Source organism: Anolis carolinensis, chromosome 1 (genome assembly GCF_035594765.1).
Source record: "Anolis carolinensis isolate JA03-04 chromosome 1, rAnoCar3.1.pri, whole genome shotgun sequence".
Taxonomy (NCBI): Eukaryota; Metazoa; Chordata; class Lepidosauria; order Squamata; family Dactyloidae; genus Anolis; species Anolis carolinensis.
In genome coordinates, this window is record NC_085841.1 from 352,987,124 (window position 1) to 353,012,141 (window position 25,018).

General features: G+C 45.8%; 2 protein-coding genes across 2 annotated transcripts in view; both read left to right on the plus strand.

Annotated features, from left to right (window-relative positions):
* The window catches only part of LOC100558246 (neuroblast differentiation-associated protein AHNAK), a 124,979-nt gene extending 101,322 nt beyond the window's left edge, over positions 1–23,657 (plus strand). The window contains exon 7 of the mRNA XM_062967488.1: positions 1,368–23,657. Coding sequence (XP_062823558.1) covers positions 1,368–21,443 — 20,076 coding nt within the window. The 3' untranslated portion in view covers positions 21,444–23,657. The remainder of the gene's footprint in view (positions 1–1,367) is intronic.
* Positions 12,906–25,018, plus strand: part of LOC134295586 (uncharacterized) — a 252,270-nt gene continuing 240,157 nt past the window's right edge. The window contains exon 1 of the mRNA XM_062968557.1: positions 12,906–12,920. The gene's annotated coding sequence lies outside the window, so the exon portion shown is untranslated. The remainder of the gene's footprint in view (positions 12,921–25,018) is intronic.

Below are 25,018 nucleotides of genomic sequence, written 5' to 3' on the forward strand. Positions count from 1 at the left end.
TGGGGAGGAGGCTGGGGCAGTTGGCATGGGGGGGGGGGGGTTACCTATTAAGGATGCCGTCCGTTGCAAATCAGAGCCAGAAAAGAGGCAAGGAATGAGAAAATGAGAAAAGCAACAGTGTGCTTTGTACTCTAAAAGGCAAAGGAGACAGACAATAAGAGGCCAAAAAAGGCCAAAAGAGGCAGGTAGAGGGCAGGGCATGAGGGGATGTGCCTTCCCAAGCAGCACCTCCCAATGGGGTGAAGAAGGGAGCCAATGGAGGGTAAGGAAGGCATTACTTTGTGGGTGCGTGTGTTGTGTCGGCCAAGATATCATTCGGGTTCCTCTCTATCTCCCATCCCCCTCCTCCTCCTCCTCCCCCCCCCCCCAATCTATCTGGCAAATTGAATCTGCAGCTTGTCCTCATCCTTATGGCAAAAAAAGCAGTAGTTGAAGGGGTGAAAGCGGGCAAAAGGGCAGGTGGAACGTGCCGAGGAGGAATCTGCTCGTGCCCCCTCCTCTGCAACACCTCCACAGGCCCTTCTCTCAGCCTGGGGATGCAATGGCCCGCCATGTCCCCTGGCTAAGAGGACAGGGAGACACACATCTGCCGAGAACTCTTCGGAAAGCTCTTTCAGCAGCCACGTGTTTCTGCCTCAGCTCTCCTGTTAGCTTGGAGACACAATGAGCTGTCGTGTCTGCAGGCTGTGAGGAGAGCCGAGGCAGGTGAGGGCCAGAGGAAAGAGCCCAAAAGGCAGACTCCAGCCTGCGGGACTCAGATTGCCCATGTCTGCTCTACACATACAGTGTTCTCCCACTTATCACTGGGGTTAGGTTCCAGGACCACCCGCAATAAGTGAAAATCCGCAAAGTAGGGATGCTATATTTATTTTAATATTTATACATTATTTTACTAGTTATACACTAATTTAAGTCTTTATCAACCAATAAATTGGTTGATAAATCACCTCCTTCTCCTCCCGTTGACACTTGGGCTCCTTTTCTCTCCCTTCAGCTTCTCCTTCTTCCCTTCCTTAAGCTGTAAATTGTAATTTTTCATGATTTATAATAGTCTTTGAGAGTTTATTGAAAAACCGCAAAACAGCGAATCCGCGAAAAGTGAACTGCGAAGTAGTGAGGGAACACTGTATATTATTTTCATAGTACATGGAGAAAAAAGGTTTTTACTGAATATTTAGCTCTTGCTTAAAATATCTGCTAAAATCCATGTTACAGATTTTTTTTTTATTCCTTCACTCCTCATACTATGACTATAAAGTTGTGAATGCCCTGAAATAAATTTAACGGGAAAAAGTGGGGTATAAGAACTTTCAAAGAATAAATGCTACAACCTGTATAGAACTTATTTTTGAAATTTTGCTTCTCAGGGAAAGGAAATTCTGGAAATATCTGAGAAGATGGTTTCAGAAGAAGATAAAGCAAACTTGATTGTAAAACAAAGAGTGGGGAGGCCAAAAAGAACCAAAAAGGATAGACTTTCTTGGCCAAAATTCCAATCAATGAAAGGTAAAAGGATTTTGGGACACAGAAGATCTCGTAGCACATCAGATGCATATGAGCATACCATTCCAGATATCTCTCCAACAAGTACAGATACAGAATCACAATTTCAACAAGAAGAACTCCATGCAAAGATTAAAAAAGGAAGTCAAAAGAGATTGAAATTTCCTAGTATAGGGTTCAAAATGTATAAAAGTAAACAAGAAACAGAGGAGAGGACAAAATATGAAGTAAAACCACTTACTGAATTTGAAAATGACACTACTGGAGAAATCACAGAATTAATCACAACACAATACTCTACAAAGTGGGATGAACATGGAATGAAAGAAGGGAAGGAAAAGCATGTAATAACTGTAATGGAAACAAAACCTGAATTACAACATCCTCCCAAAAAATGCCCTGAAGTTGAACTAACTATTAAAAAACCAAAGGACAAGAAAATGAAATCTGGAAAAGCTACAACAGAAACAGAAACGGCAATAATAACATCACAAATAATGTCAGCATTACAAACAAATGAAGGACAACCAAAGATGGCAACACAATCACTTCCAAAAACACGAAAAAAGAAGCACAAAGGATCAAAAGAAAAAATTGAATTAGAGACAGAAGGCGAAAAAGGGAAAAAACAAAAACAAGGAATCAAGGAAAAAACTGCAGAAAAAATAAAAGATGCAAACATTATGATAACACCTCCCCACATGAGGGCACACATTTCTGAAGCTACTTGTGAAGCTACAGGCCAGGCTTCCTTTCAACTAGAACCTCCAGAACTACAGGTGGAGGCATCTTCAGAGCAAATTGCTCTGGACAGTGCCAAAGTTAAGCTGGAAGACATGGACAGCAAGTTTAAAATGCCAAAGTTGCACATGCCAAGGTTTGCTGTCTCCCTTCCAAAAGGAAAACCCACTCTAGAAGAGGAAACTGCCCTATCTTCTATGGATACAGAAGTCAATAAAAAAGAAATGAAAGGTGATGTGACACTGCCCTCAGTCACAGTTAAAGAGGACATTATGTTTCCCAAGGCTAAGACTGAAGCAATGAGCTTGGAAGTAGAGGTTACAGAGAAGGGAAAATTCAAAATGCCAGATGTCAAGATGCCCAGCGTCCAAATGCCCCAGGGCAAGACCCCACAAGTGGGAGTCAGCCTGCCCAAGGTGGAAGCTGACATCTCCCTTCCCAAAGGCAAGATCGAGCTGCCAGAAGGAGAGGTCTCTGTCATGGTTTCCGAGGCAGAAGGCAGCGTAGGGGGTGGAGGAATGAAAATTCATATGCCAAAGTTCAAGATGCCCAGCATGGGCTTCTCCAAAACAGATATCAAAGGCCCCAAAGTTGATGTAGACCTTAGCCTGCCAAAAGTGGATGTCACACTTCCCTCCGCAGATCTCAGCATTACCAAACAAGAGCCGAAAACAGGTGACCTACAGGCAGATATCAGCGTCTCAGGTCCAGATGTCCACGTTCCCTCAGGCGAGGCTACCCTGGAATTGAAAGCACCAGAATTACAAATGGAGGCACCTGCGGCGCAGATTGCACTAGATGGCACTGAGGTAAAGCTGGAAGGCGTGGACAGCAGGTTTAAAATGCCCAAGTTCCACATGCCAAAATTTGGTGTGTCCCTTCCCAAAGGATGGTCAACCGCAGAGGGTGAAATCGTCTTGCCGTCTATAGATGTTGAAGTCACTAAGCCAGAACTGAAAGCGGATGTGGCCCTGCCATCAGTCGGAATTGAAGGTGACATTAAGCTGCCCCAGGCTGAGATCGAAGCTCCAAGCTTCGAAGTAGAGCTTGAAGAAAAGGGAAAATTCAAAACGCCAGATGTCAAGATGCCCAGCGTCAAAATGCCCAAGGGAAAGACACCACAAGTCGGAGTCAACCTGCCCAAGGTGGAAGCTGACGTCTCCCTTCCCAAAGGCCAGATCGAGCTACCAGAAACAGAGGTCTCTGTCAAGGATCCCAAGGCAGAAGGCAGCGTGGAGGGTGGAGGAATGAAAATTCATATGCCAAAGTTCAAGATGCCCAGCCTGGGCTTCTCCAAAACAGAAGTCAAAGGCCCCAAACTTGATGTAGACCTTAGCCTGCAAAAAGTGGATGTCACGCTTCCCTCCGCAGATCTCAGCATTACCAAACCAGAGCTGAAATCGGGTGACCTGCAAGAAGGTATCAGCGTCTCAGGCCCAGATGTCCACGTTCCCTCAGGCGAGGCTACCCTGGAATTGAAAGCACCAGAATTACAAATGGAGGCACCTGCGGCGCAGATTGCACTAGATGGCACTGAGGTAAAGCTGGAAGGCGTGGACAGCAGGTTTAAAATTCCCAAATTCCACATGCCAAAATTTGGTGTGTCCCTTCCCAAAGGATGGTCAACCGCAGAGGGTGAAATCGTCTTGCCGTCTATAGATGTTGAAGTCACTAAGCCAGAACTGAAAGCGGATGTGGCCCTGCCATCAGTCGGAATTGAAGGTGACATTAAGCTGCCCCAGGCTGAGATCGAACCTCCAAGCTTCGAAGTAGAGCTTGAAGAAAAGGGAATATTCAAAACGCCAGATGTCAAGATGCCCAGCGTCAAAATGCCCAAGGGAAAGACACCACAAGTCGGAGTCAACCTGCCCAAGGTGGAAGCTGACATCTCCCTTCCCAAAGGCAAGATCGAGCTACCAGAAACAGAGGTCTCTGTCAAGGATCCCAAGGCAGAAGGCAGCGTGGAGGGTGGAGGAATGAAAATTCATATGCCAAAGTTCAAGATGCCCAGCCTGGGCTTCTCCAAAACAGATGTCAAAGGACCCAAACTTGATGTAGACCTTAGCCTGCCAAAAGTGGATGTCACGTTTCCCTCCGCAGATCTCAGCATTACCAAACCAGAGCTGAAAACAGGTGACCTGCAAGCAGGTATCAGCGTCTCAGGCCCAGACGTCCACGTTCCCTCAGGCGAGGCTACCGTGGAATTGAAAGCACCAGAATTACAAATGGAGGCACCTGCGGCGCAGATTGCACTAGATGGCACTGAGGTAAAGCTGGAAGGCGTGGACAGCAGGTTTAAGATGCCCAAGTTCCACATGCCAAAATTTGGTGTGTCCCTTCCCAAAGGAAAGTCAACCGGAGAGGGTGAAATCGTCTTGCCGTCTGTAGATGTTGAATTCACTAAGCCAGAACTGAAAGAGGATGTGGACCTGCCATCGGTCGGAGTAGTAGGTGAGATTAAGCTGCCCCAAGCTGAGATTGAAGCCCCGAGCTTGGAAGTAGAGCTTGGAGAGAAGGGAAAATACAAAATGTCAGATGTCAAGATGCCCAGGGCCAAAATGCCCAAGGGTAAGACACGACAAGTCGGAGTCAGCCTGCCCAAGGTGGAAGCTGACGTCTCCCTTCCAAAAGGCAAGATCAAGCTACCAGAAGCAGAGGTCTCTGTCAAGGTTCCTGAGGCAGAAGGCAGCGTGGAGGGTGGAGGAATGAAAATTCATATGCCAAAGTTCAAGATGCCCAGCATGGGCTTCTCCAAAACAGATGTCAAAGGACCCAAACTCGATGTAGACCTTAGCCTGCCAAAAGTGGATGTCACGCTTCCCTCCGCAGATCTCAGCATTACCAAACAAGAGCCGAAAACAGGTGACCTGCAGGCAGATATCAGCGTCTCAGGCCCAGACGTCCACGTTCCCTCAGGCGAGGCTACCCTGGAATTGAAAGCACCAGAATTACAAATGGAGGCACCTGCGGCGCAGATTGCACTAGATGGCACTGAGGTAAAGCTGGAAGGCGTGGACAGCAGGTTTAAAATGCCCAAATTCCACATGCCAAAATTTGGTGTGTCCCTTCCCAAAGGATGGTCAACCGCAGAGGGTGAAATCGTCTTGCCGTCTATAGATGTTGAAGTCACTAAGCCAGAACTGAAAGCGGATGTGGCCCTGCCATCAGTCGGAATTGAAGGTGACATTAAGCTGCCCCAGGCTGAGATCGAAGCTCCAAGCTTCGAAGTAGAGCTTGAAGAAAAGGGAAAATTCAAATCGCCAGATGTCAAGATGCCCAGCGTCAAAATGCCCAAGGGAAAGACACCACAAGTCGGAGTCAACCTGCCCAAGGTGGAAGCTGACGTCTCCCTTCCCAAAGGCCAGATCGAGCTACCAGAAACAGAGGTCTCTGTCAAGGATCCCAAGGCAGAAGGCAGCGTGGAGGGTGGAGGAATGAAAATTCATATGCCAAAGTTCAAGATGCCCAGCCTGGGCTTCTCCAAAACAGATGTCAAAGGCCCCAAACTTGATGTAGACCTTAGCCTGCCAAAGGTGGATGTCACGCTTCCCTCAGCAGATCTCAGCATTACTAAACCAGAGCTGAAATCGGGTGACCTGCAAGAAGGTATCAGCATCTCAGGCCCAGATGTCCACGTTCCCTCAGACGAGGCTACCCTGGAATGGAAAGCACCAGAATTACAAATGGAGGCACCTGCGTCGCAGATTGCACTAGATGGCACTAAGGTAAAGCTAGAAGGCGTGGATAGCAGGTTTAAAATGCCTAAGTTCCACATGCCAAAATTTGGTGTGTCCCTTCCCAAAGGAAAGTCAACCGCAGAGGGTGAAATCGTCTTGCCGTCTGTAGATGTTGAAGTCACTAAGCCAGAACTGAAAGCGGATGTGGACCTGCCATCGGTCGGAGTAGAAGGTGAGATTAAGCTGCCCCAGGCTGAGATTGAAGCTCTGAGCTTGGAAGTAGAGCTTGGAGAGAAGGGAAAATTCAAAATGCCAGATGTCAAGATGCCCTGCGCCAAAATGCCCAAGGGAAAGACACAACAAGTCGGAGTCAGCCTGCACAAGGTGGAAGCTGATGTCTCCCTTCCCAAAGGCAAGATCGAGCTACCAGAAGCAGAGGTCTCTGTCAAGGTTCCTGAAGCAGAAGGTAGCGTGGAGGGTGGAGGAATGAAAATTCATATGCCAAAATTCAAGATGCCCAGCCTGGGCTTCTCCAAAACAGATGTCAAAGGACCCAAACTTGATGTAGACCTTAGCCTGCCAAAAGTGGATGTCACGTTTCCCTCCGCAGATCTCAGCATTACCAAACCAGAGCTAAAAACGGGTGACCTGCAAGCAGGTATCAGCGTCTCAGGCCCAGACGTCCACATTCCCTCAGGCGAGGCTACCCTGGAATTGAAAGCACCAGAATTACAAATGGAGGCACCTGCGGCGCAGATTGCACTAGATGGCACTGAGGTAAAGCTAGAAGGCGTGGACAGCAGGTTTAAAATGCCCAAGTTCCACATGCCAAAATTTGGTGTGTCCCTTCCCAAAGGAAAGTCAACCGGAGAGGGTGAAATCGTCTTGCCGTCTGTAGATGTTGAATTCACTAAGCCAGAACTGAAAGAGGATGTGGACCTGCCATCGGTCGGAGTAGTAGGTGAGATTAAGCTGCCCCAAGCTGAGATTGAAGCTCCGAGCTTGGAAGTAGAGCTTGGAGAGAAGGGAAAATACAAAATGTCAGATGTCAAGATGCCCAGGGCCAAAATGCCCAAGAGTAAGACACGACAAGTCGGAGTCAGCCTGCCCAAGGTGGAAGCTGACGTCTCCCTTCCCAAAGGCAAGATCAAGCTACCGGAAGCAGAGGTCTCTGTCAAGGTTCCTGAGGCAGAAGCCAGCGTGGAGGGTGGAGGAATGAAAATTCATATGCCAAAGTTCAAGATGCCCAGCATGGGCTTCTCCAAAACAGATGTCAAAGGACCCAAACTCGATGTAGACCTTAGCCTGCCAAAAGTGGATGTCACGCTTCCCTCCGCAGATCTCAGCATTACCAAACAAGAGCCGAAAACAGGTGACCTGCAGGCAGATATCAGCGTCTCAGGCCCAGACGTCCACGTTCCCTCAGGCGAGGCTACCCTGGAATTGAAAGCACCAGAATTACAAATGGAGGCACCTGCGGCGCAGATTGCACTAGATGGCACTGAGGTAAAGCTGGAAGGCGTAGACAGCAGGTTTAAAATGCCCAAGTTCCACATGCCAAAATTTGGTGTGTCCCTTCCCAAAGGATGGTCAACCGCAGAGGGTGAAATCGTCTTGCCGTCTGTAGATGTTGAAGTCACTAAGCCAGAACTGAAAGCGGATGTGGCCCCGGCATCAGTCGGAATTGAAGGTGACATTAAGCTGCCCCAGGCTGAGATAGAAGCTCCAAGCTTCGAAGTAGAGCTTGAAGAAAAAGGAAAATTTAAAACGCCAGACGTCAAGATGCCCAGCGTCAAAATGCCCAAGGGAAAGACACCACAAGTCGGAGTCAACCTGCCCAAGGTGGAAGCTGACGTCTCCCTTCCCAAAGGCCAGATCGAGCTACCAGAAACAGAGGTCTCTGTCAAGGATCCCAAGGCAGAAGGCAGCGTGGAGGGTGGAGGAATGAAAATTCATATGCCAAAGTTCAAGATGCCCAGCCTGGGCTTCTCCAAAACAGATGTCAAAGGCCCCAAACTTGATGTAGACCTTAGCCTGCCAAAAGTGGATGTCACGTTTCCCTCCGCAGATCTCAGCATTACCAAACCAGAGCTGAAAACGGGTGACCTGCAAGCAGGTATCTGCATCTCAGGCCCAGATGTCCACGTTCCCTCAGGCGAGGCTACCCTGGAATTGAAAGCACCAGAATTACAAATGGAGGCACCTGCGGCGCAGATTGCACTAGATGGCACTGAGGTAAAGCTAGAAGGCGTGGACAGCAGGTTTAAAATGCCCAAGTTCCACATGCCAAAATTTGGTGTGTCCCTTCCCAAAGGAAAGTCAACTGCAGAGGGTGAAATCGTCTTTCCATCTGTAGATGTTGAATTCACTAAGCCAGAACTGAAAGCGGATGTGGACCTGCCATCGGTCGGAGTAGTAGGTGAGATTAAGCTGCCCCAGGCTGAGATTGAAGCTCCGAGCTTGGAAGTAGAGCTTGGAGAGAAGGGAAAATTCAAAATGCCAGATGTCAAGATGCCCAGCGCCAAAATGCCCAAGGGTAAGACACGACAAGTCGGAGTCAGCCTGCCCAAGGTGGAAGCTGACGTCTCCCTTCCCAGAGGCAAGATCAAGCTACCAGAAGCAGAGGTCTCTGTCAAGGTTCCTGAGGCAGAAGGCAGCGTGGAGGGTGGAGGAATGAAAATTCATATGCCAAAGTTCAAGATGCCCAGCATGGGCTTCTCCAAAACAGATGTCAAAGGACCCAAAGTTGATGTAGACCTTAGCCTGCCAAAAGTGGATGTCACGCTTCCCTCCGCAGATCTCAGCATTACCAAACAAGAGCCGAAAAAAGGTGACCTGCATGCAGATATCAGCGTCTCAGGCCCAGACGTCCACGTTCCCTCAGGCGAGGCTACCCTGGAATTGAAAGCACCAGAATTACAAATGGAGGCACCTGCGGCGCAGATTGCACTAGATGGCACTGAGGTAAAGCTGGAAGGCGTAGACAGCAGGTTTAAAATGCCCAAGTTCCACATGCCAAAATTTGGTGTGTCCCTTCCCAAAGGATGGTCAACCGCAGAGGGTGAAATCATCTTGCCGTCTGTAGATGTTGAAGTCACTAAGCCAGAACTGAAAGCGGATGTGGCCCTGCCATCAGTCGGAATTGAAGGTGACATTAAGCTGCCCCAGGCTGAGATAGAAGCTCCAAGCTTCGAAGTAGAGCTTGAAGAAAAGGGAAAATTTAAAACGCCAGACGTCAAGATGCCCAGCGTCAAAATGCCCAAGGGAAAGACACCACAAGTCGGAGTCAACCTGCCCAAGGTGGAAGCTGACGTCTCCCTTCCCAAAGGCCAGATCGAGCTACCAGAAACAGAGGTCTCTGTCAAGGATCCCAAGGCAGAAGGCAGCGTGGAGGGTGGAGGAATGAAAATTCATATGCCAAAGTTCAAGATGCCCAGCATGGGCTTCTCCAAAACAGATGTCAAAGGACCCAAAGTTGATGTAGACCTTAGCCTGCCAAAAGTGGATGTCACGCTTCCCTCCGCAGATCTCAGCATTACCAAACAAGAGCTGAAAACAGGTGACCTGCATGCAGATATCAGCGTCTCAGGCCCAGACGTCCACGTTCCCTCAGGCGAGGCTACCCTGGAATTGAAAGCACCAGAATTACAAATGGAGGCACCTGCGGCGCAGATTGCACTAGATGGCACTGAGGTAAAGCTGGAAGGCGTAGACAGCAGGTTTAAAATGCCCAAGTTCCACATGCCAAAATTTGGTGTGTCCCTTCCCAAAGGATGGTCAACCGCAGAGGGTGAAATCATCTTGCCGTCTGTAGATGTTGAAGTCACTAAGCCAGAACTGAAAGCGGATGTGGCCCTGCCATCAGTCGGAATTGAAGGTGACATTAAGCTGCCCCAGGCTGAGATAGAAGCTCCAAGCTTCGAAGTAGAGCTTGAAGAAAAGGGAAAATTTAAAACGCCAGACGTCAAGATGCCCAGCGTCAAAATGCCCAAGGGAAAGACACCACAAGTCGGAGTCAACCTGCCCAAGGTGGAAGCTGACGTCTCCCTTCCCAAAGGCCAGATCGAGCTACCAGAAACAAAGGTCTCTGTCAAGGATCCCAAGGCAGAAGGCAGCGTGGAGGGTGGAGGAATGAAAATTCATATGCCAAAGTTCAAGATGCCCAGCCTGGGCTTCTCCAAAACAGATGTCAAAGGCCCCAAACTTGATGTAGACCTTAGCCTGCCAAAAGTGGATGTCACGTTTCCCTCCGCAGATCTCAGCATTACCAAACCAGAGCTGAAAACGGGTGACCTGCAAGCAGGTATCTGCATCTCAGGCCCAGATGTCCACGTTCCCTCAGGCGAGGCTACCCTGGAATTGAAAGCACCAGAATTACAAATGGAGGCACCTGCGGCGCAGATTGCACTAGATGGCACTGAGGTAAAGCTAGAAGGCGTGGACAGCAGGTTTAAAATGCCCAAGTTCCACATGCCAAAATTTGGTGTGTCCCTTCCCAAAGGAAAGTCAACTGCAGAGGGTGAAATCGTCTTGCCGTCTGTAGATGTTGAATTCACTAAGCCAGAACTGAAAGAGGATGTGGACCTGCCATCGGTCGGAGTAGTAGGTGAGATTAAGCTGCCCCAGGCTGAGATTGAAGCTCCGAGCTTGGAAGTAGAGCTTGGAGAGAAGGGAAAATTCAAAATGCCAGATGTCAAGATGCCCAGCGCCAAAATGCCCAAGGGTAAGACACAACAAGTCGGAGTCAGCCTGCCCAAGGTGGAAGCTGACGTCTCCCTTCCCAGAGGCAAGATCAAGCTACCAGAAGCAGAGGTCTCTGTCAAGGTTCCTGAGGCAGAAGGCAGCGTGGAGGGTGGAGGAATGAAAATTCATATGCCAAAGTTCAAGATGCCCAGCATGGGCTTCTCCAAAACAGATGTCAAAGGACCCAAAGTTGATGTAGACCTTAGCCTGCCAAAAGTGGATGTCACGCTTCCCTCCGCAGATCTCAGCATTACCAAACAAGAGCCGAAAACAGGTGACCTGCATGCAGATATCAGCGTCTCAGGCCCAGACGTCCACGTTCCCTCAGGCGAGGCTACCCTGGAATTGAAAGCACCAGAATTACAAATGGAGGCACCTGCGGCGCAGATTGCACTAGATGGCACTGAGGTAAAGTTGGAAGGCGTAGACAGCAGGTTTAAAATGCCCAAGTTCCACATGCCAAAATTTGGTGTGTCCCTTCCCAAAGGATGGTCAACCGCAGAGGGTGAAATCATCTTGCCGTCTGTAGATGTTGAAGTCACTAAGCCAGAACTGAAAGCGGATGTGGCCCTGCCATCAGTCGGAATTGAAGGTGACATTAAGCTGCCCCAGGCTGAGATAGAAGCTCCAAGCTTCGAAGTAGAGCTTGAAGAAAAGGGAAAATTTAAAACGCCAGACGTCAAGATGCCCAGCGTCAAAATGCCCAAGGGAAAGACACCACAAGTCGGAGTCAACCTGCCCAAGGTGGAAGCTGACGTCTCCCTTCCCAAAGACAAGATCGAGCTACCAGAAACAGAGGTCTCTGTCAAGGATCCCAAGGCAGAAGGCAGCGTGGAGGGTGGAGGAATGAAAATTCATATGCCAAAGTTCAAGATGCCCAGCCTGGGCTTCTCCAAAACAGATGTCAAAGGCCCCAAACTTGATGTAGACCTTAGCCTGCAAAAAGTGGATGTCACGCTTCCCTCCGCAGATCTCAGCATTACCAAACCAGAGCTGAAAACGGGTGACCTGCAGGCAGATATCAGCGTCTCAGGCCCAGATGTCCACGTTTCCTCAGGCGAGGCTACCCTGGCATTGAAAGCACCAGAATTACAAATGGAGGCACCTGCGGCGCAGATTGCACTAGATGGCACTGAGGTAAAGCTAGAAGGCGTGGACAGCAGGTTTAAAATGCCCAAGTTCCATATGCCAAAATTTGAAGTGTCCCTTCCCAAAGGAAAGTCAACCGAAGAAGGTGAAATCGTTTTGCCGTCTGTAGATGCTGAAGTCACTAAGCCAGAACTGAAAGCGGATGTGGCCCTGCCTTCAGTCGGAGTTGAAGGTGAGATTAAGCTGCCCCAGGCTGAGATCGAAGCTCCAAGCTTCGAAGTAGAGCTTGAAGAAAAGGGAAAATTCAAAATGCCAGATGTCAAGATGCCCAGCGCCAAAATGCCCAAGGGAAAGACACGACAAGTCGGAGTCAGCCTGCCCAAGGTGGAAGCTGATGTCTCCCTTCCCAAAGGCAAGATCAAGCTACCAGAAGCAGAGGTCTCTGTCAAGGTTCCTGAAGCAGAAGGCAGCGTGGAGGGTGGAGGAATGAAAATTCATATGCCAAAGTTCAAGATGCCCAGCATGGGCTTTTCCAAAACAGATGTCAAAGGCCCCAAACTTGATGTAGACCTTAGCCTGCCAAAAGTGGATGTCACGCTTCCCTCCGCAGATCTCAGCATTACCAAACCAGAGCTGAAAACAGGTGACCTGCAGGCAGATATCGGCGTTTCAGGCCCAGATGTCCACGTTCCCTCAGGCGAGGCTACCCTGGAATTGAAAGCACCAGAATTACAAATGGAGGCACCTGCGGCGCAGATTGCACTAGATGGCACTGAGGTAAAGCTGGAAGGCGTGGACAGTAGGTTTAAAATGCCCAAGTTCCACATGCCAAAATTTGAAGTGTCCCTTCCTAAAGGAAAGTCCACTGCAGAGGGTGAAATCGTCTTGCCGTCTGTAGATGTTGAAGTCACTAAGCCAGAACTGAAAGCGGATGTGGCCCTGCCTTCGGTTGGAGTTGAAGGTGACATTAAGTTGGCACAGGCTGAGATAGAAGCTCCGGGCTTGGAAGTAGAGCTTGGAGAGAAGGGAAAATTCAAAATGACAGATGTCAAGATGCCCAGGGCCAAAATGCCCAAGGGTAAGACACGACAAGTCGGAGTCAGCCTGCCCAAGGTGGAAGCTGATGTCTCCCTTCCAAAAGGCAAGATCAAGCTACCAGAAGCAGAGGTCTCTGTCAAGGTTCCTGAGGCAGAAGGCAGCGTGGAGGGTGGAGGAATGAAAATTCATATGCCAAAGTTCAAGATGCCCAGCATGGGCTTCTCCAAAACAGATATCAAAGGACCCAAACTCGATGTAGACCTTAGCCTGCCAAAAGTGGATGTCACGCTTCCCTCCGCAGATCTCAGCATTACCAAACAAGAGCCGAAAACAGGTGACCTGCAGGCAGATATCAGCGTCTCAGGCCCAGACGTCCACGTTCCCTCAGGCGAGGCTACCGTGGAATTGAAAGCACCAGAATTACAAATGGAGGCACCTGCGGCGCAGATTGCACTAGATGGCACTGAGGTAAAGCTGGAAGGCGTGGACAGCAGGTTTAAAATGCCCAAATTCCACATGCCAAAATTTGGTGTGTCCCTTCCCAAAGGATGGTCAACCGCAGAGGGTGAAATCGTCTTGCCGTCTATAGATGTTGAAGTCACTAAGCCAGAACTGAAAGCGGATGTGGCCCTGCCATCAGTCGGAATTGAAGGTGACATTAAGCTGCCCCAGGCTGAGATCGAAGCTCCAAGCTTCGAAGTAGAGCTTGAAGAAAAGGGAAAATTCAAATCGCCAGATGTCAAGATGCCCAGCATCAAAATGCCCAAGTGTAAGACACCAAAGGTGGATTCTGACATCTCCTTTCCCAAAGGCAAGATCAACCTACCAGAAAGAGAGATCTCTGTCAAGGTTCCCGAGGCAGAAGGCAGCGTGGAGGGTGGAAGAATGAAAATTCATATGCCAAAGTTCAGCATGCCCAGCATGGGCTTCTCCAAAACAGATGTCAAAGGTCCCAAACCTGATGTAGACCTTAGCCTGCCAAAAGTGGATGCCACGCTTCCCTCTGCAGATCTCAGCATTACCAAACCAGAGCTGAAAACAGGTGACCTGCAGACAGATATCGGCATCTCAGTCCCAGATGTCCACATTCCTTCAGGTGAGGCTTCCCTGGAATTGAAAGCACCAGAATTACAAATGGATACACCTGCGGCACCAATTGCCCTAGATGGCACTGAGGTAAAGCTGGAAGGTGTGGACAGCAGGTTTAAAATGCCCAAGTTCCACATGCCAAGATTTGGCATGTCACGTCCCAAAGGAAAAGCAGCTGCAGAAGGTGAACTCGCCTTGCCGTCCCTAAATGTTGAAGTCACTAAGCCAGAACTGAAGGCAGATGTCACCCTTCCCTCGGTCGGAGTAGAAGGTGACATTAAGTTGCCCCAGACGGAGATCGAAGCGGCAAGCTTGGAAGTAGAGGGAAAATTCAAAATGCCAGATGTCAAGATTCCCAGCGTCCAAATGCCCCAGGGCAAGACACAACAAGTGGGAGTCAGCCTGCCCAAGGTGGAAGCTGACGTCTCCCTTCCCAAAGGCAAGATCGAGCTGCCAGAAGGAGAGGTCTCTGTCAAGGTTCCCGAGGCAGAAGGCATCGTGGAGGGTGGAGGAATGAAAATTCACAAGCAAAAGTTCAAGATGCCCAGCATGGGCTTCTCCAAAACAGATGTCAAAGGACCCAAAGTTGATGTAGACCTTAGCCTGCCAAAAGTGGATGTCACGCTTCCCTCCGCAGATTTCAGCATTACCAAACCAGAGCTGAAAACAGGTGACCTGCAGACAGACATCAGCGTCTCAGGCCCAGATGTCCATGTTCCTTCAGGTGAGGCTTCCCTGGAATTAAAAGCACCAGAATTACAAATGGAAACACCTGCTGCACAGATTGCCCTAGATGGTAGTGAGGTAAAGCTGGAAGGGGTGGACAGCAGGTTTAAAATGCCCAAGTTCCACATGCCAAGATTTGGCATGTCTCGTCCCAAAGGAAAAGCCGCTGCACAAGGTGCCTTGCCATCCCTAGATGTTGAAGTCACTGAGCCAGAACTGAAAACGGATGTGACCCTTCCTTCGGTCGGAGTAGAAGGTGACATTAAGTTGCCCCAGGTGGAGATCGAAGGGCCGAGTTTGGAAGTAGAAGGAAAATTCAAAATGCCAGATGTCAAGATGCCCAGCGTCCAAATGCCCCAGGGCAAGACCCCACAAGTGGGAGTCAGCCTGCCCAAGGTGGAAGCTGATGTCTCCCTTCGCAAAGGCAAGATCGAGCTGCCAGAAGGAGAGGTCTCTGTCATGGTTTCCGAGGCAGAAGGCAGCGTAGAGGGTGGAGGAATGAAAATTCATATGCCAAAGTTCAAGATGCCCAGCATGGGCTTCTCCAAACAAGATGCCAAAGGCCCCAAAGTTGATTTAGACCTTAGCCTGCCAAAAGTGGATGTCACGCTTCCCTCCGCAGATCTCAGCATTACCAAACCAGAGCTGAAAACAGGTGACCTGCAGACAGACATCAGCGTCTCAGGCCCAGATGTCCACGTGCCTTCAGGGGAGGCTTCCCTGGAATTAAAAGCACCAGAATTACAAATGGAAACACCTGCGGCACAGATTGCCCTAGATAGCACTGAGGTAAAGCTGGAAGGCGTAGACAGCAGGTTCAAAATGCCCAAGTTCCACATGCCAAGATTTGGCATGTCTCGTCCCAAAGGAAAAGCCACTGCAGAAGGTGAACTCGTCTTGCCATCTCTAGATGTTGAAGTCACTAAGCCAGAACTGAAAACGGATGTGACCCTTCCATCGGTCGAAGTAGAAAGTGACATTAAATTGCCCCAGGTGGAAATTGAAGGGCCAAGTTTGGAAGTAGAAGGAAAATTCAAAATGCCAGATGTCAAGATGCCTAGCATCAAAATGCCCCAGGCCAAGACACCACAAGTGGGAGTCAGCCTGCCCAAGGTGGAAGCTGATGTCTCCCTTCCCAAAGGCAAGATCGAGCTGCCAGAAGGAGAGGTCTCTGTCAAGGTTCCCGAGGCAGAAGGCAGCGTAGAGGGTGGAGAAATGAAAATTCATATGCCAAAGTTCAAGATGCCCAGCATGGGCTTCTCCAAAACAGATATCAAAGGCCCCAAAGTTGATGTAGACCTTAGCCTGCCAAAAGTGGATGTCACGCTTCCCTCCGCAGATTTCAGCATTACCAAACCAGAGCTGAAAACAGGTGACCTGCAGACAGACATCGGCGTCTCAGGCCCAGATGTCCACGTTCCTTCAGGTGAGGCCTCCCTGGAACTGAAAGCCCCAGAATTACAAATGGAAGCATCTGCGGCACAGATTGCCCTAGATGGTAGTGAGGTAAAGCTGGAAGGCGTAGACAGCAGGTTTAAAATGCCCAAGTTCCACATGCCAAGATTTGGCATGTCTCGTCCCAAAGGAAAAGCCGCTGCACAAGGTGAACTCGCCTTGCCATCTCTAGATGTTGAAGTCACTAAGCCAGAACTGAAAACGGATGTGACCCTTCCATCGGTCGAAGTAGAAAGTGACATTAAATTGCCCCAGGTGGAAATTGAAGGGCCAAGTTTGGAAGTAGAAGGAAAATTCAAAATGCCAGATGTCAAGATGCCCAGCATCAAAATGCACCAGGCCAAGACACCACAAGTGGGAGTCAGCCTGCCCAAGGTGGAAGCTGATGTCTCCCTTCCCAAAGGCAAGATCGAGCTGCCAGAAGGAGAGGTCTCTGTCAAGGTTCCCGAGGCAGAAGGCAGTGTGGAGGGTGGAGGAATGAAAATTCATATGCCAAAGTTCAAGATGCCCAGCATGGGCTTCTCCAAACAAGATGCCAAAGGCCCCAAAGTTGATGTAGACCTTAGCCTGCCAAAAGTGGATGTCACGCTTCCCTCCACAGATCTCAGCATTACCAAACCAGAGCTGAAAACAGGTGACCTGCAGACAGACATCAACGTCTCAAGCGCAGAAGTCCATGTTCCTTCAGGCCAAACTTCCTTGGAATTAAAAGCACCAGACTTACAAATAGAAGTACCTGCAGCAGAAATTGCTTTAGATGCCACAGAGGCTAAACTGGAAGGCGTGGACAGCAGATTTAAAATGCCCAAGTTCCACATGCCAAGATTTGGCATGTCTCGTCCCAAAGGAAAAGCTACTGCCGAAGATGAACTCGCCTTGCCGTGTACAGATGATGAAAAAACTAAGCCAGAACTGAAAGCTGATGTAACCGTTCCCTCATTTGAATCTGAAGGTGACATTAAGCTGCCCCAGGCTGAGATCGAAGCGCCGAGCTTGGAAGTAGAGGTTGGAGAGAAGGGAAAAATCAAAATGCCAGATGTCAAGGTGCCCAGCATCAAAATGCCCAAGACCCAGACACCAGAAGTGGGAGCCAGTCTGCCCAAGGTGGAAGCTGACGTCTCCCTTCCCAAAGGAAAGATCGAGCTTCCAGAAGCAGGGGTCTCTGTCAAGGTTCCTGAGTTAGAAGGCAGCATGGAGGATGGAGGAATGAAAATGCACATGCCAAAGTTCAAGATGCCTGTCATGGACTTCTCAAAACCAGATGTCAAAGGCCCCAACATTGACATGGATCTTAGTTTGCCAAAAGTGGATGCTACACTTCCTGTTGGTGATGTCAGCATTACCAAATCAGCAATTAAAACAGATGAACTCCAGACAGATGGGGAAATTACAAAAAGTCAACCCCTTGAAAAGGACACTGCAGAAAAAGAAAGTAAATTTAAGATGCCAAAATTCAAATTACCATCTTTTAGCTGGTCTCCAAAAAAGGAAACGAGTCTTTCTGCTCATATTGGTGCAAATTTAGATGATTCCTCAATTGCAGTTTCAACACAAGAACCTGAGTTAACACTCACTGTGGAAGAAGTAACTGCTAGTGATGTTAAAAAAGGCATTAAAATGTCCAAAGTAAAACTCCCCAGTTTAGAATTTTCAAAACCAGAAATTAAAGCTCCCAAAATGGATATGGAGGCCAGCTTAACTAAAAGTGATATCCAAGTTCCTACGCTTGATATTGGTCTTTCTGAACCAGTAATAAGACCAGGCGATATTAGTGGTGATTTTAGTAAAGCAGCAGCAGAAATTAAAGTTCCTATGATTAAAAGTCCCGAAGTAAGTTTGGAGAGACTATCCACTGAAATATCAGTAGATGGAGCAGAGTTAAGAAGTGTCACCAATGATGGGAAGATTAAAAGATCAAAATTCCAAATGCCAAAGTTTGGAATTTCATTTCCTAAAGGAAAAGTTCCAGAAGCTGGTATCAGTCTACCGTCCGAGGGTATTGATGTTCCGCAATTGAAAACAACAACAGATATTGGTGATATAGCAGTGGAAGCTCCAACATATGAAGTTGAGTATGATAGCACTTGTGCAGAAAAGAAGGTTTTGGAAGAGAATATAAAAATTTCCCAAATTCCTACAGCTGACTTGAAGACAGCAGTGGACATCAAAGTGCCATCAGATGGTTTTTCTTTGGAACAGCCAGAGACAGAGACTCCATTTTCAGATGCTACTGAAACAAAACCAGAGAAAGAGATGAAGACTGGAAGTTTAGATGCAGAACAGAAAGAAGGAAATTTCAAAATGCCAAAATTCAAGTTGCCATCATTTAACTGGTCCCCTAAAAAAGAGGCAACAATTAAAACTAATATAAAAGAATCTCTAGAAGAACCGAAACTTACTGCGTATACAGATGCAGAACTAAAAATAGTTCTGTCACAAGATCAAGAAGTCCAAATGGATGAAGATGCTGAATCATCTATCAAAAAAAGTCAGTCGAAAAGGTCTCATTTTATTATGCCTAAAATCTCTCTCACTAAGACCAAGCTAGCAAAATCGCAGGATAAAGTAGAGACAGATATTACTGTGGAAAGAGATGGTGATGTGGTACAAATACCTGACATAGAAAGCAGTTTTACCACAAAGAAAGAAGAAGAAATGGAAATAAGCATAAAAATGCCAAAAGGCATATCAAAATCTGAACTGAAAGCTCCCCACGTAGATACAGACATTACCTTATCCAAAGGTGGTATTGAAGTATACACAGTAGATAGTTCATCTGAAATGAGGAGTTCTGAAATTGGCTTAGAAGGTGATATAGTTGTAGAAAGAGGAAGTGTAACAACTGAAGACAAGGAGGGGAAGATCCGCTTGCTAAAACTCCAAATGCCAAAATTTGGAATTGCAGTTCCTAAACAAGAATGGCCAGAGAGCAGCATCACCTCAACAGAAATGGAATCCAGAGTACCTCAAAAGCAACTTACAATAGAAACAGATGGACTTAGTGGAGAAATTCCAACTTTAGAAGTTAAAACTGATGCCAGTGACACAAAGGTTTCAGCTGGAAAAATTAAAATGGCACAAACAGCCAGAGGTGAGATCAAAGCATCTGACTCATCTGTTGTCAGTCCTGATGAAAAGGATGTAAAATCCCAAGGAGAACTTGAAGCTAAATCTGGAGAAGTTCAGATTGAAGATTCACAGGGTTGGTTTAAAATGCCAAAATTCAGGATGCCTTCATTTGGTAGATCAAAGGGAAAGAAAGATGATATTGAAGTTGAAGTCAGCACTGGAAAAGCTCCAATTGCTGAAGGAGAACTTGAAATATCAGCTTCTGAAGTTGAAATAGAGTCTGCCCATGTAGATATGGAATCATGTGCTGGAAAGAATCTTTTTGAAGGCAAAGAGATTACAGACAGTGGAATTTCGGTACAGAAAGAAAAGGAATTTGATGTTGGCCTATTAGATGAAGGCAGACTTTCACAACTCTCTGGAAAAGCAGACCATAAACTAACTGCTCTGGGGACTAAAATCACTGAAGAAGATTTTGAAATAATAGACTTCCCAATAGAGGGTTTTGAAAAAGATGCACTCACAGAAGACAAAGTGAAAGTAGAAGATGCAGATGGGTTGAGTAAAGCCAAAACATCTAAATTTAAGATGCCAAAATTTGGCAATCTGCGTACTAAACCAAAAGTTTCAGAAGTTCTTATTGAACCAGCCAAGATGGAGATTGAGGGGACACCAGGGATAACCGAAGACGTGATATTAGGCATTCAGACTCAAAGTGGCGTATGTTCTGCTGATATGAAAATTACAAAGACAGATTTTACAGAAGAACCAATAGAGTTTATAGATAAACACTTTGAAGATTCAGAACAAAGTTTCCATATTACCAAATTTAAAATGCCCAAGTTCATATACAGAACATCTACAGTGGAAGAACAAAGTTTGCCTTCAGAAGGGACAGTAGATAAGAAATCTACTGGTATTGATACTGATAGTGCACTTCAACCAGAATTCAGAACTACATTACTTGAAGAGAAAATAGAAAGCCAAGATAGTGTCCAAAAATCAAAAGTCAAGATTACAACATTGTCTGAACCTACCATTCAAAGAACACACATGGAATCCAAACTCCCTTCTACAGAGTCTTCTTTTGAAGAAACAACACACATCAAGAGGCCAACGGAATTCAGTTGTGGATTTCCTGCAGAGATAAAACAGACCACAGATGGTAAAATCCAAAAATCAGTTGCAAAAATTAGCACAGTAAGGGAGCCAGACATTCAGACAACACAACTTGAAATTAAACTCCCATCAGATGAATCATTTATCTCAAGTAAACCATTGCCTATGCAAGGACCCTACAAAAAGAGCAAAGAGATAAAAATAGTCAGTAAATCTGAATTTAGCAAGGGCGATGAGGAGGAGTCTTTCTCAACTCAAATAGTGAGAGAATCTGAGATCCCTCCCTCAGAAGTTAAAACTGCTGCCTATGGGTTTTCTCTTCTCAAAGTGAAAATCCAGGAATCACATGTGACTGTAGATAAACCAGTCAAATTATCTTCAGCTGAATATATGAATGAAACGTTTGAAAGTAAAGATCACCAACCATCTGATGAAAGTTCAGAACAACCAACACAAAAGACTGGTTTCACTGAAATGAAGTTATCTCACAAAGGTGAAGACAGCGGATTTACTGAAGGCCTGACTTCCACTACTACACTGACAAAAGTGAAAGCATTCACCGTTGAAGTACAATCTTCCAGTGACTTTTCAGAGAGCCATCATGATAAGCACCCAGAAGAGATGTCTGAATCTGCTATAGCAGTTACAGAAGAAACTAAAATTGTACGTACTGAAGCAGAGCCAACCGATCAAAAAGAAAAATCTGATAGTAAGAGATCTCCCGGTCGGTTTAAATTTTGGTTTCAGAATATTGGGTATTCATCCTCTGCTGATGATGCAACCTCAGATTCCAAACCTGAAGATCAAAAATCATTTCCAGAAACCGAGCCTGATGAACCATCCACATCGGAGAGTGAGTCTTCCAAACAAACTGAGAAAGCTGGGTGGTTTAGACTTCCCAAGTTAGGTTTTTCATCTCCAACAAAAAAGAGCAAGGAAACTGGCAAAGAAGAAGATCTAGATCGAACAGACAAAAATCAGGATGATGAAAGTCCAACAGAAAAAACAGAAACTTTTTTTGATGCACAAGAAACCTTACCACCTAAAGATACAATCACAGAGAAAGAAGGAGGAGAAATCTCAGGAGCCTTACCTTGTGAGCCCATTGTTTCATCTTCAGCAAGAACTGAACTGATCCTGCTAGAGAAAGAGAAAGCTACACTCCAAAGCATTCCAGAAGAGGCATCAAAATAAGCTGGTCCTCCCCCTTAATTTAAAACCTATTCAAACTGAAGGAAGTTAAAAAGCAAACATTTTGAAACACCAGAAAATACATTGCCTTCTTTGTAGCATACAGAAAGAATACGTTACATTAAATTACAAGGATCAAACATATTTTGTATATTCCATTTGTGTTTACAAGTTAATACATAGATAAATAGTTCCTAAGAAAGAGATTCGTTGTGTGAGAAATGTGTATAAAAAAACAAGAACAGACAAGCAAAACTACTGATTTAAAAAAAACCAACAACGATCCTTTCTGCTTTCCATAGAATAACACTTTCTTTAAGTCAGTCTGGAGGAAGAAAAAACTGGACAGGAGATTAAATGTCGATAATCAAAGAATGATTTGTTCTAGATTGTTTTCAGAAAATAGAAGAAGCTAGTGCTGGAAAAATAAGTATCATGTTTCCTTTTTTTAAAGTTTATTTTTCTAACTGTATTTCTGCTGCTATCATATGAAAGAATATATATTTTCATTATATTTGAACAATAGGTATATTGCAGGATCATTTTAAACATAGACCAAATGGCAATAGTACTATCAATGTTAAGCAGTCTAGTCTACAATGCAGTTCATCTAATGTATCAGGAGCTAAAGCAATTTAATACCATTTATACTTGCATCAGCATACCTATCTATTGTATTCCTGAAATGGTAATATTATAATCCCGTGTTTTCTGATGTTCTGGCACAGCTGTAGTAGCCTGTTCTGACCACTTATATACCAGGAAAGCACAGCTAAAGGCTGTTTCTGAAATGTCTTTTCATTGTCAGCCATCTTCATGCCAATGTCCTAAGCTCTGGGTCAGTGTGCCTTTTGGAGTTTTCTGCATTATACATGTCACACACAAAAATAATGCTTGCACTTACACCCATTTTATTAAAAAATGGATTGCATTTGCTATTGTGGTTAAAGCCACTGTATATGTTTTTAGGCTTCTGTACTGAGGAGCCAAAAGATAACTCCAGTATATGGCAAGAGATGTACATGCTTAGCTTTTCACAGACTGGAAGATACTAAGGCCTCTTCCACACTGCCCCTATATCCCAGATTATCATTTTATCCTAGATTATCTGGTAGTGGAGACTCATATAATCCAGTTTAAATCAGATAATGGCCCCAACACACTGAAACATTTTCCACTTTTACAGTGAAGGCATCCAACAGACCGATCATGCAATAGCTTAAAGTAAGGTGTATATAATAATTTAAATTTCTGTTTCATTTGGTCCTGTAAAACAGCAAGAATTTAGCTACTTCCTGCTGTCTCAAATTTCTCATTAGGTACAGAAAAGTAGTTAAAAAAATAATACTACTTCACAGGAAACTACAGTTGGCATTCAAGGTGTGTGCTTACATAAATATAGTATCAATTATCATTTGCCATATTTACTTCTAGACAAACTTTTGTGAATGCAACCATTGAGTGTTTTTTTTGTGTCCATCTGCTCCGTGGTAAAGATAATTTTCCCTCATATCAGATAGAGTTTAGAAATTGAGATGTTCTGGAACTACAGCTCTTAGAATTCCCTAATCCACATCGCCATAGGCCATGCTGAGTAAAGGATTTTTCAAACCATGGTCTCAAAATAAGAGCATTTCAGCACTAGTATCAGGTACAAACATGTAGTCACAGCTAGATGATAACTTATACAAGCCTAAACACAGGCACTGGGCAGACTAGATTTCTGTTTTTCTGCCTGTGTGCCTGAAATAACCTTGACATGAATGCATCAGACCATTCAAAAGTGCCATTCATTGACATCAGTCTTAAGACAAGAGTTTTAAGATCTCAACAAAAAGAACCTTCTGAACCAGACTTTAGCATCAGAACAGGAGTCCCATTCAGTGGAGCTGAAGTATCTTAAGATCAGTTACTTCAGTATGACTGGAAATTCACATGTAAATTCTTTCAAAAATATCAAGCCAGGAGTTTAGTCTAAGGCGTGTATACAGGAAGGAGCCTATGCAAGTACAGTCGTTTTAAAGCTTTCCTAGAGATATAAGTTGTAAATAATTATCATTTGCCTTTTAGATGATTTTTTAAAAATGCTTCTTGCAAGTCTGCAGCCAACGAGGTAGTACATACCTGTTTAAATATTGTGCTTATGTAATGACAAGAATGTCTAATGTATCCTGGGTTATCCTCCTGATGTGGAAATAAAAAATATTATCAACAGAATTGTGATAATCATTCTGAATTTGAAGAAATACCATCCATCCTAACATAGGATTCTTGCTATCCAAACCCTGGGGGGAATTCTTACATATGTTTGGGTCTTAGGGACCAAGATTCCCAGTTAGAGCAATATAGCACAGAAAGCTCCCATTCGATTCCAGCTCCTGAAAGTCTGTAGCAATGTACAGTTTCAGAATTACCCATAGGTAACCAGCCATTACATTACAGAAGGCATGGGCAAATTTTGGCCCTCCAGGTGTTTTGGACTTCAGCTTCCACAATTCCTAACAGGCAGGGAGTTGAAGTCCAAAACACCTGGAGGGTCGAAGTTTGCCCATGCCTGCACTACACTCTACTAAGAAAATTCCAGTGAATTGCAAAATATCTTTGTGAGGATGTGCTTGAATACCACAGAACCTTACTGGAAGACAATAACATGTTACTCCTCTGCAGTCCCACAATCTAGACTGGCAATAGATTGCTGGCTAGCGTCTATGAATTTGCCCTGGAAATATTAATAAATAACAGTTGTTGAGAATCACATAACCTTAGTTGCATCCTCTAGACCAAGCATAGGCAAACTTCAGCCCTCCGGTTGTTTTGGACTTCAACTCCCACAATTCCTATCAGCCGATAGGCTATTAGGAGTTGTGGGGGTTGAAGTTCAAAACACCTGGAGAGCCGAAGTTTGCCCATGCCTACTCTAGATCACATTTAAGCTAACTTCGGCCCTTCAGGTTTTTTTGATAGGATGTTAGGAATTGTGAGAGTTATAGTCCAAAACACCTGGAGAGCCAAAATTTACCTATGCCTGGTCTAGACTGTAGAAGGAATAGAGTTTCACACCACTTTTAACTGTCATGGCTTAATGCTATCGAATCATGGGAGTTATAGTTTGACAAGCTCCTAAAGCCTTGCTCCACGCCCTTCCAAAGACACTCATAATCTGGGACAAAGAAGTAGGGCAAAAAATCACGGTACCTGAAAGCAGTCCAAACATGGAGCTGTCAGTCCGACAAATAGTCCCCTGGTGTCCAGAAAGGTTTGTTTGTAGCAAATTTTGCAAAATGGATGCAGAACATCTGCTGGAAGTTTTATTTATTTTTTAATTGACTCTTAGAGATGCACTGGAGCTCATAAGCGCGGATATGGATATCTCAGTGCACACACAAGCAGATTTCTTGTCATTAGCTCTCCTCACCCTCCTGCTGCCTTGACTTTTTCCCTCTTCCAACCCCATTTCCCTATGGGGTCACTTACCTTGCATGCTGGTACCCACTGTAAATTCAAGCTCTGTTTAATTTCATAAATACGAGAACAAAGGAATGCTTGCAGAGAGTTCTCATGCGAATTGCTTTCCAGTT